Raw genomic sequence first — 16,340 nt, forward strand, 5'->3', positions numbered from 1 at the left:
AGGTAAACCGAATACTCCAGGTAAATATAACGGTAACGCCGATTGCTACTCGGCGTTTACTATCTCCGATGGCACATTTGCTTGCTCGAAATACCGCGTGGTACATACGATGAATACTTATTCATGGCTCCAATTTCATGGTTCAAGACTCGATTATTTGATCATATAACCAGCATTGACTCTACACACTCCATGCCAGAATTTTCTACCACAAACATAGCTATTGGTTGAAATAATGGCACCTAGCTACGACGCGACGGCAACGGCCAGTGGCCTAGTCACTGACTTTGCGTCTGCAATCAAGGATAAAGTTGTGCTGACCACGGGTGTATCCTCGGGCAGTCTTGGCGCCCTCTTTGTTGAAGCCATAGCCAAAGCTCAGCCAGCTCTGCTCATCTTGGCGTCTCGCAGCCCGGCCAAGATAGAAAAGACAGCAGCGTCAATCCAAGCCGACAATCCAGATGTCCGTATTCGTATTCTCGAGCTAGATCTTGGCTCCTTGCTCGCTGTGAGAAAGTCGGCTGAAACTGTCAATTCGTGGCAAGATGTACCGTCCATTGATGTGCTGGTCAATAATGCTGGCATCATGGCTGTCGATTACAAGCTGACGGCCGAGGGCATTGAGAGCCAGTTTGCAACCAATCATGTTGGCCACTTTTTGTTTGCCAATTTGATCATGGAGAAGCTTCTGGCTGCAAACTCGCCGCGCGTGGTCAATGTAAGTAGCGACGGCCATCGCGCCAGCGCCATCCGATTTGCCGACTACAATTTCGATGTAAGTTATACTGAGAATATCTCTTGCATGGCGTTGTGAAAAAGAGAACTTCTAAAAGAGCATCAACTAATCAATTGCACAATAATCAAGAATGGAAAAACATACAACAAATGGGTGGCCTATGGACAATCAAAAACGGCCAACATCCTCTTCTCTCTGTCTTTGGCTGAGAAGCTAGGCAAGCGTGGCCTGCAATCGTACAGTCTTCATCCCGGCGTCATCAATACCAATTTGGGTACACACATTGATTGGAATGAGGATATACATGGTCTGTGTAAGTTCAATACTTGCCACTAGTAACCTTCACAGAGCAAGTATCTAACACGGCGATATAGTGGCTCTCGATCGTTCTCTTGGAAATGCCGAGGGCTGGGGGACGGATTTTAAGTGGAAGACGCCGGATCAAGGTGCCGCCACTCATGTTTTCGCGGCCTTTGCGACAACTCTGAAAGGTATGTGGAACACAGCAAATATTGTTATAATTTCACTTCTGTCTTCCTTGCTCTTTCGATTTGCTGCATTAACACTCATGATGAGTCTTGCAGAGAACAATGGCAGCTACTTGGAGAATTCTCATATTGCCGACCCTTGGGTTGACACGGTGAAGCCGTGGGCGACAAGTCCGATTGAGGCCGAGCGCCTATGGAAACTCAGCGAGAAGCTAGTCGGGCAAGAGTTTCCGTACTAAGCCGACCATGTTGTACATGACTGCCAGAATGATTGCATATTCCAGCTTTCCTGTCCCGCACCTCTTGCCGTGATGTTTGATGAAGAGAAAATTCAATGTAGCAAGGCCAATAGCTCAATTACAAGCATGATCAAGCTTGAGCTGAAATAGAAGCCATTTAGTTTCGCCGCAATGTATTTCTGTCACTCATCATTGGAGTTGGAAGGAATCCCTTGATATAATGACGCAATCGCCTAAAGATTTGGACTGCTCGACATAGCGAAACACGAATGCGCATATCAGAGTTGGCACCACCTAAACCTTTTTCTTTTCTTTTGTTAGTGGTGACAGACAAGTCAAATTAGTATATGAATTCATGGTGCTTTGAGGACCAATAGCTTCCCTGTCTTTCGGCGCCTCTTCCGTCTTTGGTGCTGCGTGCTGCCGGCAATCAACGCGGGGTAGACCAGTAATGACCTGCGATGCCCTGCGACGCCCTGCAATGCCCCTGCATCCGTTAGTGGATCTTTAACCAAATGTCCTTAGAGCTTCAGGCGCGTTCCTGACGCTAAGGCGAACCACGAAACCGCGATCCATGACATCAGAATGCACTAAACTCACGGAGACATGCAGCAGTAGCGGGTTGTTTGTGCTTGCTTTTGAAGCTGTTTCGGCATCACAAAATCGTCATAACCTTTGCCAGCTCGAGCTTATTCTTCTTTCACCGACTTCTGCTCAAGCATTGAGAGATTTTTTGGCACAAGATTATATCTCATCCTCCTCTCCAGTAAACCCAATTCTCATTACAATCAAATCGAGTTCTGCTTAGGTACCTACCTATTTCGCATAGTAGGAAAACATATTAGTTGCAAAGACGAAAACATGCCCACTTCAACAAGATCATCCAACAATGAAGGCGATGCAGCCAACACCTCACCGGAGAAGGCTGCTGGGTCCAAGCATGGAATTGACGAAAAGGCTTCCCCGGAACCCAAGCGAACCAAGACATCAGATGAGAAGGAGCAGAAAACGATTGAAGAGACATTGAATGGGTAGGCTACACTATCTTTCCTATCTAGGGGATCAAGAGATTCTGCCTTGCGATTTATTTGCTGGGCACACTCCAACTGTGAACTAACGCTTTTGCCAGCGGACAACACTCGAATAACAAGAAAGAGGAGTCAGCCCAGGATAGCTCCGCCAAAGAATCAAAAGAGACCAAAGACCTTGAAGAGACCAGAGATTCTGAGGAGGCAAAGGAGCCGGAACAATCCAAGAAGGAAGATGGAAAAGACGCAAAAGGCACGACTGCCGTCAAGGATGGATCGGCCGAGGAACCCAAGGCTCGCGAAGGAGCTGTGCCCGCCAGCATTCTCGAAAAGGGCATTATCTATTTCTTCTTCCGTGGGCGTGTCGGTATCCAAGATCCAAGCAGTGTTGATGACCTTGCTCGAAGCTATATCGTCCTCCGACCTATTGCCAAGGATGCCAAACTTGGTGAAGGCACAATTGGCGATGCTGGAAACAGCCGACTGATTGCCATTCCCAAAAAGGTCCTTCCCCTCAGTGGCAAGGATAGGTGGATCGCTTTTGTTGAAAAGACAAACGCCTCGTTCCAGACGCTCAAGGATGAGTTCCTTTCTGGTTCAGATTATGTCACCAAGACTGCTGGAACCCGACACACTCCCGCTGCTACACCTGTAGGCGAGGGCATCTACGCCATCACGACGACCGGCAGAGAAAACCACCTTGCCTATATGCTTACCCTTCCCTCCGAACTTGGAGAGGCACAGAGAGAGATTGGTCTTCGGGAGCGCGGTAGCTTCATCATCTCTACTCGAAACCCTGACTACGATGCCCCCAAGAATGTCGCCCTCCCGCAAGGAGCCGAGTATCCACAAGAAGTCAAGGATGATTTCCGCTCACTTCGATGGACGGCCACAAGCCCCAAGCACTTGGATTATGTCAACACCCAATTTCTTCTGATAGGCGAGTCATCGGGTCTCGAAAAGGCCACCGAGCCACAGAAGAAGGATCAAGAAGCTGGAAAGGAGGAACCGCTTGAGGAGCTGGAGAAGCTAGAGGATGAAGATACCCATCGAATGGAGGACCTAAAGGGTGACGATTCGGCAGCCATCTATGCTGACCTCGACGTTCATGCCAAAGACTACCCAAAGCTACAGACTACTTTCTAAAGGAAACGTGTAGCCGATGAGGAATATGCCCAGATTGGTAGTTAGACTCGAAACAAAACAATAGCAACGTATCTCTACTTTGTTATAAATAATGTACTGCACATTCAGTGATTAAATCCGCCGCTGAGGCAGTTGTGTATGCTTCAAGATTGTTTTCGTTACTTCATCTAACTGTATCATATATCATTGCTCAAATATCGGTCGTTATCTTGCCATTCGGCTGCTAGTTTCAGAGTTCTTTATGTAAAGTCGTAGACCATGAGGCTCTCCGTGCCCCTAGATTCTTTCAGAACAATGACCATTTCATCATCAAATCCTACCCAATTCCGCCTTTCGTCGAATGCGGACTGCGTCGCCCGTGACTCTGGCGCACTATGGACGGTAGGTCTCACTTCAATACTGCGCCCGTCCGGCCGGCCTTCAAGCTCCCATACTCGAATTTCCTCGCCGCGACAGCTCACACTGACTGCTTTGCCGCGCGCGGTAATCTCGGCGTCGCTGATGCCTGACGTGTGGCCCCAGAGCCGGATGCCCGGAGATATGGAGAGAGACGAGGCGTTGGACTTGCATAGGTATAAAATCAAGGTATTATCGGGCAATGTGGCAAGGAGGTAGGGGTGAGTATAGCAAATGCTTACGGGCCCATCTTCAGCCGTCTCCACGTCTCTGCTTTGCGCACTCGTCCTTGGCCGAATTGGGGTAGCTTGTTCAGAGGGACCGTGTGATGAACCCGTCTTTAGGGGCATTGTGTACGCCAGCCGAGTCATTGTGACGTCCGTACTCGTCTTGGAGGTTGAGACGGAAGGGCGCAGATGTAGGTCCTGTATGCCCAGCGACCATCCCTGCAACGTGGAAAAGGTATATGCTATGGACGCTACCGTGCTGCTAGCTGTCTTCCGTATCGATAATGCCAGAGGAGCGCGTGAAGTATGAGATTTGAGTGAGGTTAATAAGTAAGGAGGAGGGAGGCGATTTGACCGCGCCGACAGCTTCTCACCAGTAGACGGTTCTTGCTTGGTCGGCTCTTTTTCTGCACTGGGAACAGATTCGTAGGCAGTTTCGCTGTCGGACCCTCTCTCGGTTTCGCTCTCGGCATCGCCTCTGGCGTGACGATTTATACCTGTGGATGGCCTATCAAAGGTGTATAGTGAAATCAAGACGGATTCCGTGGCTGTCAACAAATATGGGTAGGAGAACGCGGCACCCGCCAGCGCTCCATTCGTCGACTTTTCGTGACGATAACGTCGTAGAAGCTTGTGATCCCCGACATCAAGCTTCCATACTCCAAAGCTTCCATCTTGGAAGCCGACTACTATATCAATATTGTGCTGAGAAATATTTTGGTCATCTAGAGCGAGACAGCTTGGTGGCGCATCCGACTCTGTATCCATGAGACCTATATGCGCTACCAGCTGTTTCGTCTTCAGATCCCAGGCCCGCAGCCCGCTGGTCGCATCAGCGGTGATGGCAATACCTTCGCTAATCTTGACCAGCATTTTTGGCGTGTCATGGAGCTCGGCCTCTGTCGCCGCTTCGATATCCTCGCCGACTCTTAGCTCTTCGACGGCGCATTTCCCTTTGGACCAGTTGTGTCGGAGCTTGTATTGTCTTTTCCAGTCCCTCGATTCTTGTGTTCCGGTGCCCTCGCTGCGCATGTCCACCCAGCCGCCCCTTCGGCCGTCTGCCCACACCGCGCGCCGCGACGAATAATGCAGCTTGCCCTCGCGCGCCGACCCATCGCGGAACCCGGGGATGCGCAGCGCTCGCGGCAGGACAAAGCGCGCATAGTACAGGCGCTTCCATATCTGCGAGTCCTCGGACAGCCGGTGGAAGCGCTTGGACACGGGCGCAACGTTCAACAGGTGCGGCAGCGACAGGTTGGTCAGGATGCGGACCAGAAGCTCGTCGGACAGCGGCGAGAGGAGGTCGCGGTGGGATGGTGCGCTGTGGCCCTGAGCGCCGAGCCGGGGCTTCTTTGTCGGGGCCGATCGAGTCGCGGGTTCGAGTAGTGGCTCGGCGACGCTGCTCCGCCTGCGCTTCATGGGCATTGCGGTGGCTTTGAAAAATCAAGGCGCATATGACTGCTCTCAGGGTTTGATTTGCGCGAATGCACTGGGCAGCGGGTGAAGTAACGGTATCTCGACCAGAATAGTGGTGGGTGGGTGGCGCTACTGGTCCGGAGATATCGCATTTAGTGGAGACTGGAATCTATATAGTGGCAGTTGAGCTTTCTCTTGTCACAAAGAGCTGTTATACAAGCGATTTCTTCCCCTCTCCTTTTTAGATTCTTTCCAAATTGAAGTATACTCATGAGCTAGCATACGTATTTATTTGTTGTTATAATTTCCCCTTCCCAGACTTGAGTGCTCGAGTTCAAAGCTGTCTTGGATACGGAGTCTTATTGGCCGCCCAAGTCGTGCAATCAATATCCCTGCGATACCTACTCTGTATATTACACGCAACCACCAGAGTCCAGACTACCTAGTATTATACTCCGTGACCAACATGCGTTTGATGGCGACATTAGTCGTTGAATGAAAGTCGGGAATCACTTTCATTCACCAAACAATGTCAACCATACTGTTACTTCACCGAAGTACACATAGCCTCATATGTATATAACATATTCAAAATACTATCCAGCCTGTGCAACAGTCTTATCTGGTCAGGAACGATCTGTGGAACCGCCGGCTGAGCCAAGCCAAGTCGGGCACTCCACAGACAGAGGTATGATACCTGTCTTGGTTTCTAGGCAAAACTATGTCCATGGTCTGCCGAAATCAAAGGTCATGACACGATATTGGTAAAAGGCGCGGGTCTTCGCTGCATCATATTTTAACGAATTACGATCTTGATCATCATTTTGGGGCAAGTCTATTGCGCTGTCTTCGGTGGCATTCAACCAGATCTCTTCAAAAGTCCATCCGTCTTCCGAGTATACCTAATATCATGGCATCATAACGTATTGTCACGAATGCCAACCTAGTCGAGGGGTCCATATCGGAGTGGTGGGCGGAAATTTGAGTGCACTCGATCTTTCATCTCCGCTGGGATCTTGGCCATTGACTCTACACCTTCCAGTAAAACGACTTGTTGTCCAGCCTGTCTAAAGTCAGTCTTGCTGTATTGTAAAGTTCATATTGGGATCGTCTACTTACACCAAAGTGGTGAATCATGTGACAATGCAGCATGCTGGCTGCAGGAAAGGCAATATCATAGCGAATGACGGTCCAATCGCCGGTAGTATTGCCCAATCTGCACCCATCACGGATCGGAGGATCGACAAAGTTGAAGGAATCCGCCATGCCGCCCTGCTGTATCGCCTCGTCGACGGTGTCCCAGGGGAAGCCACCGGTGCCCGTGCCAATAACCCAAGCCTTGTTGTTGTGCTTGTGGAACGGGTGCTGCGAGTTGACATTGGCACCGTTGGTGAAGATGATGTCGACGACGGATCCGTTCTGCATGGATCCGCCCTGCACGTCGGACTCGTACGTGGTCACGCCGCGGGAGTCCTCTTCCCATAGGAGAGGCGGCAACTGTTGGCGGAAGGCTTGGTGCGGGCCAATGTTGAGGGCCCAGCTACCCGTGCCGGTCATGTTCACAAAGAACTTCAACGTGTGATCGGATTGAGGCGGCGGAGGTCGGCTAGGGAAGGGCGCGAGCTTCATTTCGTCCATTTGTTGGAGTTTGTCGGAAATGAGAGTGCCATTGAGATGAACCCATGGTTTTGTGGCCGGCGGTTCAGCTTCTTGCGCCCCATGCGAACTGCCGGGGTAACGCAGAATTCCCAGACCTTGAATGACTTGTTCTTGGCGAAGAGACGTCACTCTGATAGCATAGTCGCCAGGTTTCTGATTCAAGTGAACAAGAATGCTGAATTTGTGGATTTAGCCGTCATTTCATTTACTTCAAAGTCTGGAATAAACTCACCTGATGCGCTCTCCAAGGTTGCAATTCGCAGCATGAACTCGTTGAGGGTAGGTAAACTCTCCATCTGCGGCGACCACCACAATCTCGTGCTCGTCTACACTGATTTGAAGTTCGTGGTGTGCACCAGAATGAATGAAGTTGATCCAGATCCATTCATGGCCCTCTTCAGCTTGAAATATCTCGAGATCTGTCTGAGTGGCCTCGCAGACTTGCTCGTTGGAGTATAATTCCTGGTCAGGTTGCATTAAGCAGCCCAGAGTATTCCTCCCAGGACCTCCAACCGATTCAATGAGTTCTGCAGAATGACAGTATGTCCTGCCTTTGCCATTCAGTACAATGGAGTTGCTGCACCATGGTACTATCCCCGTGTCACGATACATGACGAGAAGAATATCCATGGGCTCAGCGTTCCAATCACTAATGACGACGTGGAACGGGTGCTTCTCTGCCTTCTTCATTTGTTCAACATCATGGCTCGAGTCTGAGATCAGCTCGTACGGACGTGGTCGCCATGCTGCAGGGGCAATCCACATTGGTCCTCGCATGCCATCAGCAAAGGCAGGGCCGAAGTGACCATGGTAAAAGTAGCTTCCGTACTGCTGCTGCACGGTGAAACGATAGGTGTAAGTGTCGCGTGGCTGCATCGAGTATTGCGTTACTCCAGGCACTCCATCGTTCCAAGGTCTGTCTATCTGGTATATGCCATGCCTATCTTTTGTGTCAGCACCTGTGTAGTTATTTTTATTGTTTGTAATTGTAGATACCAGTGCATGGTGGTTTCAGCGGCCAACTGGTTGTCGACAAAAACTTCTATCTCGTCTCCCTCGTCCGCCTCGATCAATGGACCCGGACTTTGGCCATTGATCATGAACACAGGGCGGCCATGCCCATCACCACTACTCCATTGGCTAGTGATTGTAAAATTGTATTTCCTCACTTGGCTTGCGAGGCTTGTGCCCGCGAGAAGGAGAAGAGACGCAAACTGAGTTTGAATATACATGCTGACGATGAGCATCAATAGCAAACGTCGCTGAAGTCAAGAAGACAAAGCGGTCTATTTTTTTCTTCTTTCTAATGTTTCCATGCAAATGATGGGAGGCCATGGAGCAGGTCGTCCGTAGGTGAGGCGCGATATACCTCGCCTAGTTCTAGATCCAATTGCCGTGTCCACTTTTCAGAGTTCTGACAGGGCCAAGGGTCCGTCTCGGCAAACCTAATGGCCCCCTATATACCCTGCCTATACTCATGGCAGCAGAGGAGGACGCACGTGGCAAAGCCCATCATGATCCAATAAGAGTTGCGCAATGGTTTGCCGTCAGGTAGTATTCAACTTCGTTATCACATAGTTCCAAGTCGTTAGTTTACGGATCGAGCCGTCTTCAGCTAGCTGATTCCACACTGCCGACGATAATTTATCAAGTTGTTGCCTGATATGAGATCACAACAACGGTGATCCTCAAAACCCGACTGCCGGGCGATTGCCACAGCGGCAATCGCTATCGGCATCAAGGGAACCAAGGTCTTCTCCGTGTCCGCCGAAACAAGTGTCAGTGTATACCTCTTTGACTTGATTGTCATTTGTGTTTTGTCGTTTGAGAGTTTTTGCTTTCCTTGAAAGCAACAAAATCCATCTGAAAATGGCAGACCTTTCGAAGAGACGGGCTGAATACGATGCGGTTGCGCATCCAGGTCCACGTTTGAAGCCTGCGAGTTACTGTACAAAGCTCGTCTGGACTATTTTCATTTCCATACTGATCATAGTCTCATCACTATATTACCGTGGGTTTGGTCAAACAAAGGGTGAGCTCTTGAAGCTACTGGATCTGGGTAGTACCAAGAGTGAAGAGCAGTTGGTCAGAAAATATGATTTGCAAATTGGCGGTCGATGGATGAACCCCGGTAAGTCCTGCCATTTGACAATAACCCAATGAATAAACGTATTGATTTTCGATTGCAGATGGAGGTCGTTGGAGAGTCATGTTTGTTTGTAACGGTGAAACGCCATGTCCAACCCTGAAAGCTCAAGAGGGGGATTTGGTCGAGATTGCTGTTCACAGCGATAGCTATTTTCAATCTTCCATTCATTGGTATGTACCGGTTGGTGCTGTTCTCTGTCCCATTCCCATGCCTGTAAAGAACTCTTACTGACAACATGAACTAGGTCTGGAGTTGGATATCGTCAGTAAGTATCTGGTCCGGTATCATCATCATGAGTTTGGCTCATGTTCGTTGTTTAGCACGGAGGCATGGAACGATGGAACCGCAGGACTCTCGCAGGTGAGATTATGCCTGGATATCTTTTTGAGAACGTCAAGCAATAACAAATATGACAGTACCCCATGTTACCGAGGGGAAACTACACGAATGTCCACGACACCACAGGCGCTTGGGGTTTGAGTTGGTACGCCGATCACACAACTGCAGCCTCAGCAGACGTAAGCTTCAAGATAGCGAATATGAGGAATAAAACTGACACTCACTAACAGGGGCTGTACGGAATGATCTATGTGGCTCCAGATCCAGCCCGACCTCGGCCATACAAGCTGATAACCGACAATCCACTTGAATTGCGACAGATCATGGAAGCAGAGCAAAACATCCAGCACTTGGCCCTGAAAAATCACATGCACAGAGACACCAACTGGAAGCTACTGCGCATGAGAGCAGAAGGTTCCGAGTTCCACTGTTATGATTCCCTATTAGTGAACGGTATGGTCCCTTCAGTCAATGTCTGACTGCTGATCACTAACCGTCCACTCAGGCAAGGGTCGTAATCTGTGCCGCGCACCTGGCTACGATGAGCTCAACGGTCAGATTCTCGATGAGACAGGATGCATCCAGCCTGCAGGATTTCCACCAGTTTCGTGTACTCCCAGTGATGCCGATTTCGAGGTAAGACTAGATTGTACCGAAATATGCATAAAATGGGACTAATTCTGGCTCCAGGTTATTGAGACCGAGGGCCGTGGATACATCATGCTCAACTTGGTAAATGTAGGATTCGAACATGAAGTTCGAGTCGCCATCGATCATCACGAAATCTTTATTGTCGCTAATGACGGCGGTTTTGTCGAGCCGATGCTGGGCGATGTAAGTCATCCCACCTTTGTTATGGTACAGCTTCTCATGTCTACATAATCAGGTCATTTACATCCCAAGTGCTTCACGATTGACTATACTTGTCAAGCTTGATCAGGCGCCAGGCGATTACGCCATGCGCATATCGTCGACAAGCCAGTTGCAAAACCTCCAGGGCTTTGCTCTCTTGAGATACCCGGTATGTCCATATCCATGACTGTGACTCCAGAAGAGATAAAAAAGTGTTTTTGCCTAATAAATATCTTACAGGCCAAACGTCAACCAATTCTCGGCCAACCCATGCAGCTCCCAGCTGTAGACGAGAATGATATTTGTCTCCTACCCGACGCTTCCGTAAAGGACAAGTGCAGCCTGATTGACGGAGAACAGACGAGCCCATACCCTCCCGCACCGCCGTCTCGCGCTCGAAACTCGCTAGCTGAGGGAGCAGCAGACTTTACCTTTCACCTGTCAGCTGGAGTGCAAAAGTCTCAGACGGAAAAGTTTGCCCCTGAATATTTCTTGAATGGAAAGCCCTGGCAGCTCTTTCGAGGTGCCTTGGAACCTCTTCTCTTTACAAACTTTAGCAGCCCAAGTGCTCAGAGTGCCCTAGAGAAGCCGGTTATACACGGCCTGCCAATGGGTTCCGTGGTGGACCTCATCGTTGAAAATCAACTCAACGACACCATCCCTCTGTACAAACACGGAAAGCCCGCATGGCTCTTGGGATCTCAAGCGCATGCCAACTTTTCTCATGAGACGGTAGCGGAGGCTGTAAATGGCCATGCGCCTTCTCTAAATCTTCACAATCCGCCGCTTGTCGTCGTGCATGATCTGCCACCGCTGGGGTGGAGTGTTCTCCGATTCGAGGTGACGACCAAGGCAGCAACCATGCTTCACGCTGTGAAGCTCAGATACTTTGTCGTGAGTCACGATCAAACCTCATATTCTAATTCTGCTTGTTGATACTGATGCATTGTTGTAGCTCGGCATGTCTGCCCCAATTCTAGAGGGGATCACGGCGGATGATCCTATCAAAGTTCCCACTTCTGCTCTGGAGAGACCTCATATCGAATTCGAGCCAAAGAATGATGGAGTGTTTGGTTAAGAAACAAGTGGATTCCCGACCCCATTTCATATTAGTAGAGCGTGATTAGGTTGACGCCATGCAACCAAGTTGGCGATGTTCTGTAGCAACAGAAAGTGTATTGTCTCATCAATCTGTCAATCAATGATTCTTTGGTCTTTCCGGACGGATCTGCCTGCTTTTGAATTGACCAGGTTATCGTGAAGAGCACAGTCGCTACGAGTGTACTTGATGTAGGCAAGGAAAGGGTCACCCTCTTGGCGTCTCTGATGGGAATCTGAAGCTTGAGCGCTAAGGGGGCCCAGATAGGTACCTAGGTAGCCTCCACGATTCTATCCAGGGGCTGAAATGCTATGCATGCCAAGCCTGGCGCAGCAGACCTCAAGTGTCTCTTTCTGTTACATCTAGAGGCTACGATGAGAGGCTACGCGTTCTAAACAGCTCACCTAGGTGTGTATTGACGTCTTCGAGTGCTTGCGCAGGTCGTGTTCAAGACGCATTTCCTGTAGTCGTACACATTTAGTCAGCCAAGGAAAGCTTTCATTAGTGGATTTGCAGTGAAGAAGAAGCGCGGTGAAATGAGTGCAGGCCCCGCCGACCGTCGCACGCCCCCCAACTTGACTTGACCTAATGTAACAACACCGTTCCAAAAACCTAGGCCCAAGACTCTGGTGAACGTGCGCTGCAGTCCAATTTCAATCTCATCAACAGCATTGCGACGACAACGAATCCCATGCCATTATCCATCTCTGGAAGTCTTGCACCCGTTTTCAACGGAGTGGGCTGGATCAAGAATAACATCATAGGATAAATTCAGTCTGAAACTCTACTCCTTCTGACTGCATGAGGAGGTGACCAGTTTCAATCCGTCTGTCTGTCGGGGAGGGTCCGCAGAATGGCGCTGTCGAGACGCTCACACGCAAAGAGCCGCCTGTGAGTACTCCATGTATATCATTGATCTGCAAGAACCACCTGGACACTCCCACGAAGACCCTCGGCGACTGACCTGATTCGAGCCGATAGCGGATGTAAGACGTGTAAGTCGAGGAAGGTCAAGGTAGGTAGATCTAGCCTGTTGCTCCGTCTGTCATTTTCATGAGCCGTTCCTTGCCAAACAGGTAGTCAGTACAAAGGCTGTAGTGCAACGGCATTGCATACCCGTGTATCGTCGCCTTGTCATTACCATGTCACAACTCACAACTAGCCAAGATCTCAATGGTCTGCGCTAACAACCTTCCCTCAGTGTGATGAGCAGAAACCAGAATGCAGAAATTGTGTCCGTCACAATGTGCCCTGCGATTTCCTCGAGAGCTGCGCCAAGGTGTCGGCTCTCAGCCCGGCTCCTTCAAACGGACTGGGAGGCAATCTGAACATGGCTGATCTCGAATTGCTTCACCACTATTCGACGTATACATACGTCACCCTGTCCGAGCAACTGGTTATGCGGGACTACTGCCGGATCAATCTTGTGCAGATAGGATTCAAGTATGACTATATCATGAGGACATTGCTGGCCATCTCCGGTATGCACTTGGCGCACCACCGGAAACAGTCCTTTGACTATTATACGTCGCTGGCAGCAGCGCATCATGAAGCAGCAACACGAACAGCTAGTAAGAAGTTTCATGCTCCTTTTCTTTCTTATGGTGCTGATCTGTTCTCATATAGTGGAGCTGATGAAAGATCTCAATGCAGAGAATGCACCAATGCTCTTCCTCTACTCGAGCCTCACAATGTACTATGGTATGCTGATTCCATTACTGGGAAAACATCACCGTCAATTATCCGTTTTGGCCACTACTCTTGGAACTCGTACTCCCATAAGAGGATCAATGAAAATGTACTGACCCCGCTCCGATTCGTAGCACTGGGCGCACCACGCCAGAAATCCAACTTCCTGCTCGTCGGTGAGAGTGGTTTCCCAGATTGGATGTTTCTGCTGCGTGGTTCCCGCCTCTTTCACTCCTATCTCACAGAGGATGGCGCATTGGAACCTCTATTACACGATGCCAGGCAACGCGTAAGCGATCCCCATGTTTTTTTTTTTCCTCTCTGGAGCAATATTGTTGCATTATGCACGAGATGTGTCAATACTGCCTTTAGTGGATCAAACAGTTCATCCCTTCCATCACATTTCTTTATAGTAGCTTGTTTCCTATTATTCCCGGTACAGATTTCACCCCTATCACCGGATGCAAGTAGCTAATGACGCCCTTGAAAATATCAGTGGATCAGGATGTTCTCAGCTCGTTTGCCTGATGATGACCCAGCCAAGAGGCACTTGGACAATATTGGGAAGATGATCGCGGAAGAGACAACAACCGCCATCACGGCCGCAGAAGACAAAGCTGATGACAACGAGCGGGAGGCGACGGTATCGCGGCTGCGCCATAACCAAAACGTCTACCTAGAAGCCATCTCCAAGATGGAGCACGCTCTCGCCGGGTGCCGGCGCACAGCATCCCCGGACGACGGGGTGCGGCGGGGCAGCGGCGTCTACGAGGACGGTGTCGCCGCGCGCATGGCCTTTATCTGGCTGTTTGAGGTGACGGATGGATTGCTGCCCCTTCTGCAGACCGAACCGACCCCGCAAGAGGCTGCTGTTCTGCTTGCCTTCTTTGCTGCCTTGCTCCAGAAGTCATCCAATCATTGGTGGACGCAGGGCTGGCCAGAGCACTTGATTGCGCGGATTTATGCTCTGCTTGACCAGAACCATCGGCTTTGGATCCGCTGGCCCATAGAGGAGATGGGTTGGATTCCCCCGCCCTGAAATTTATTTTCGCCTCATCGGCTATGGTATTGGCATATATCTGAGCATTTTGGCCATGTGACATACCTTGTATAATTCTCATGAAAACGAAATACAAGACGGATTGCATCAGCGGCATTGATATGTTGGGCGAGAGACTAGCCGCCTAGATTATAGGCGTTTGTTCCAGGGTGAATGGCACTTGAAAGAGTCTTGAAAAATGTAGCTTATAGCAACAAGATATCCATTTTATGTACCGCTTATATTTAACAAGACAGACTGCCTCCCGAACCAAGATGAAAGCCGGATTATTTGACCACAAGTAGATGTACCGTCGGTCCCATTTTTCTCTTTGCGACATTTCAAAAATCCAACTCCACGCCCAGCGAATTGAGTGCCTCCAATGAAAGGTCCTCCGTCTCGTTTGCTTCTTGCAGATTTTCTTCCTTCTTGCTCGTCTTCTTCTTTGCCTTTCCAGCACTCTGACTGCCCGTCTGCGCTACCGGAACTAATTCACGGTCTTCCCACCTCCAACCTTTGGGGGCAACGGGCTGCGCATCACCGCCTTCGCACTGGAATTCCATCACATCATCCATCAATGGGAACGTAATCGCTTCCTCCGCACTCAGGCTGGCGCGGAAGATCCAGCCGTCTAGCATTCGATACACCATCCAAAGGGTCGCATCGACGTAAGTGGGGCGCTCACTGGGTTGCAAACGTTGACCCCTCGGGAGACTCGGGGATTGCTCCTGGTCCGGCAAGTCCTTCAAATATTGTATGTAGATGTAGTCGTCGAGTGCACAATACGAGGCCCACAGTTCTGGGGCAAGACGAGAAGCCGGCGGCTTTGTGCTGACTTGAGTTCGTTGACCAAGTTCCGGTATCCACCGGTCTTGCCGACTCAGAGGATCAGCGGATGGGTCCAAGAGGATCGAGTCCATAGACCCAAGGCGAACGCGTGAAGACATTTTGGCCTTTTTCTTGGTTCGAGAAGTTTGCAGTTTAGTGGAATTCGAGCTACGAGAATGGCCCCTTTTGCCCTTTGAGCGATTCCTCCGCTGGCAAACTTCTGGAACATATATAGGACGTGGTGGCCCGACTGCCCGTTTGGGCTGCTCCCTCGATCGTAACTTTCGTGTCTTTGTAGGTGTCATGATGATTTTTTCGTGAAGCTGCTCAAATGGTCGACTATTCCGTAATGTGTCATGTGATGGAAATCAAGTCTCCCAGATCCATAGAAGTTGCAATCGACTGGGCTTCACATCAGAACTTTTGCGCAAAGGGAAAATATTGGCGCACGTTGCACACCGATTGTCTTAACCACTGCGAGGTCTCATTGTCTTGTGACGTCAGGGAAGTCGTCACAAAGCAGCAATGAATAGTTTCAGACATGACAAAGACGGGTTGTCCGATACGAAGCACTCCTGATTGAGCAAGCTCGGAGGTCAAGGCACAACGACCCCCAAAAGCTTTGGCGACAGCATCTCAATGTCTGATAATCGAATATTATGGAATCGGATGGATCGAAGGGGCTGAAGTGTTGTCGCGGTGAAGAAAATCCAGACTATCGATGTGGCTGCTGTTATGTTGGTCTGGCCTCTTGTGGCATCCGTTGATTTGCCCATATGCCCATGTCGCTGGGAATTATGCCCATGATACAAGTGTGGCATCATTGAGAACAAAGATGCCTCTGTAGTCCTTCCAAGTTTCGTTCTACAACGTAATGCGTGGTTGGGTGGTGTAAGGAGGATGACCTGTCGACCGCTTTGTGCTAATCAAGTTTCGATAAGCAATGATCTCTTGGCTTCGCCAAAACGATGAAGCCTTCATATCAAATGACGTGCTATGATCTCGAGATC

The 16,340-nt window shown here is 49.8% G+C and overlaps 7 protein-coding genes across 7 annotated transcripts; 4 read left to right on the plus strand and 3 right to left on the minus strand.

The window, feature by feature from the left end:
- Positions 1-235: 235 nt before the first annotated feature.
- Positions 236-1,463, plus strand: PFICI_06859 (uncharacterized protein; the record flags this gene model as incomplete). The annotated part of the gene is made up of 4 exons (XM_007835440.1): positions 236-775; positions 866-1,049; positions 1,111-1,227; positions 1,321-1,463. The coding sequence occupies 4 exons, from the start codon at positions 236-238 to the stop codon at positions 1,461-1,463; spliced, it is 984 nt and encodes a 327-aa protein (XP_007833631.1).
- Positions 1,464-2,324: 861 nt separating this feature from the next.
- PFICI_06860 (uncharacterized protein) lies at positions 2,325-3,637 on the plus strand (the record flags this gene model as incomplete). The annotated part of the gene is made up of 2 exons (XM_007835441.1): positions 2,325-2,494; positions 2,593-3,637. The coding sequence occupies 2 exons, from the start codon at positions 2,325-2,327 to the stop codon at positions 3,635-3,637; spliced, it is 1,215 nt and encodes a 404-aa protein (XP_007833632.1).
- A 239-nt stretch (positions 3,638-3,876) lies between these two features.
- PFICI_06861 (uncharacterized protein) lies at positions 3,877-5,685 on the minus strand (the record flags this gene model as incomplete). Its single annotated transcript, XM_007835442.1, has 1 exon — positions 3,877-5,685. One exon carries the CDS (start codon positions 5,683-5,685, stop codon positions 3,877-3,879), a length of 1,809 nt encoding a protein of 602 aa, XP_007833633.1.
- A 934-nt stretch (positions 5,686-6,619) lies between these two features.
- PFICI_06862 (uncharacterized protein) lies at positions 6,620-8,567 on the minus strand (the record flags this gene model as incomplete). Its single annotated transcript, XM_007835443.1, has 4 exons — positions 6,620-6,739; positions 6,796-7,510; positions 7,568-8,275; positions 8,332-8,567. The coding sequence occupies 4 exons, from the start codon at positions 8,565-8,567 to the stop codon at positions 6,620-6,622; spliced, it is 1,779 nt and encodes a 592-aa protein (XP_007833634.1).
- A 637-nt stretch (positions 8,568-9,204) lies between these two features.
- On the plus strand, positions 9,205-11,753 carry PFICI_06863 (uncharacterized protein; the record flags this gene model as incomplete). The annotated part of the gene is made up of 11 exons (XM_007835444.1): positions 9,205-9,466; positions 9,525-9,654; positions 9,729-9,749; positions 9,805-9,844; positions 9,901-10,002; positions 10,054-10,276; positions 10,329-10,459; positions 10,514-10,657; positions 10,710-10,844; positions 10,916-11,569; positions 11,631-11,753. 11 exons carry the CDS (start codon positions 9,205-9,207, stop codon positions 11,751-11,753), a joined length of 1,965 nt encoding a protein of 654 aa, XP_007833635.1.
- Positions 11,754-12,627: 874 nt separating this feature from the next.
- PFICI_06864 (uncharacterized protein) lies at positions 12,628-14,502 on the plus strand (the record flags this gene model as incomplete). The annotated part of the gene is made up of 6 exons (XM_007835445.1): positions 12,628-12,665; positions 12,756-12,789; positions 12,976-13,345; positions 13,401-13,475; positions 13,598-13,752; positions 13,960-14,502. 6 exons carry the CDS (start codon positions 12,628-12,630, stop codon positions 14,500-14,502), a joined length of 1,215 nt encoding a protein of 404 aa, XP_007833636.1.
- A 341-nt stretch (positions 14,503-14,843) lies between these two features.
- Positions 14,844-15,449, minus strand: PFICI_06865 (uncharacterized protein; the record flags this gene model as incomplete). Its single annotated transcript, XM_007835446.1, has 1 exon — positions 14,844-15,449. The coding sequence occupies one exon, from the start codon at positions 15,447-15,449 to the stop codon at positions 14,844-14,846; it is 606 nt and encodes a 201-aa protein (XP_007833637.1).
- Between the last annotated feature and the right edge of the window lie 891 nt (positions 15,450-16,340).

This window comes from Pestalotiopsis fici (genome assembly GCF_000516985.1).
Source record: "Pestalotiopsis fici W106-1 unplaced genomic scaffold PFICI_Scf_4, whole genome shotgun sequence".
NCBI classification, from domain to species: Eukaryota; Fungi; Ascomycota; class Sordariomycetes; order Amphisphaeriales; family Sporocadaceae; genus Pestalotiopsis; species Pestalotiopsis fici.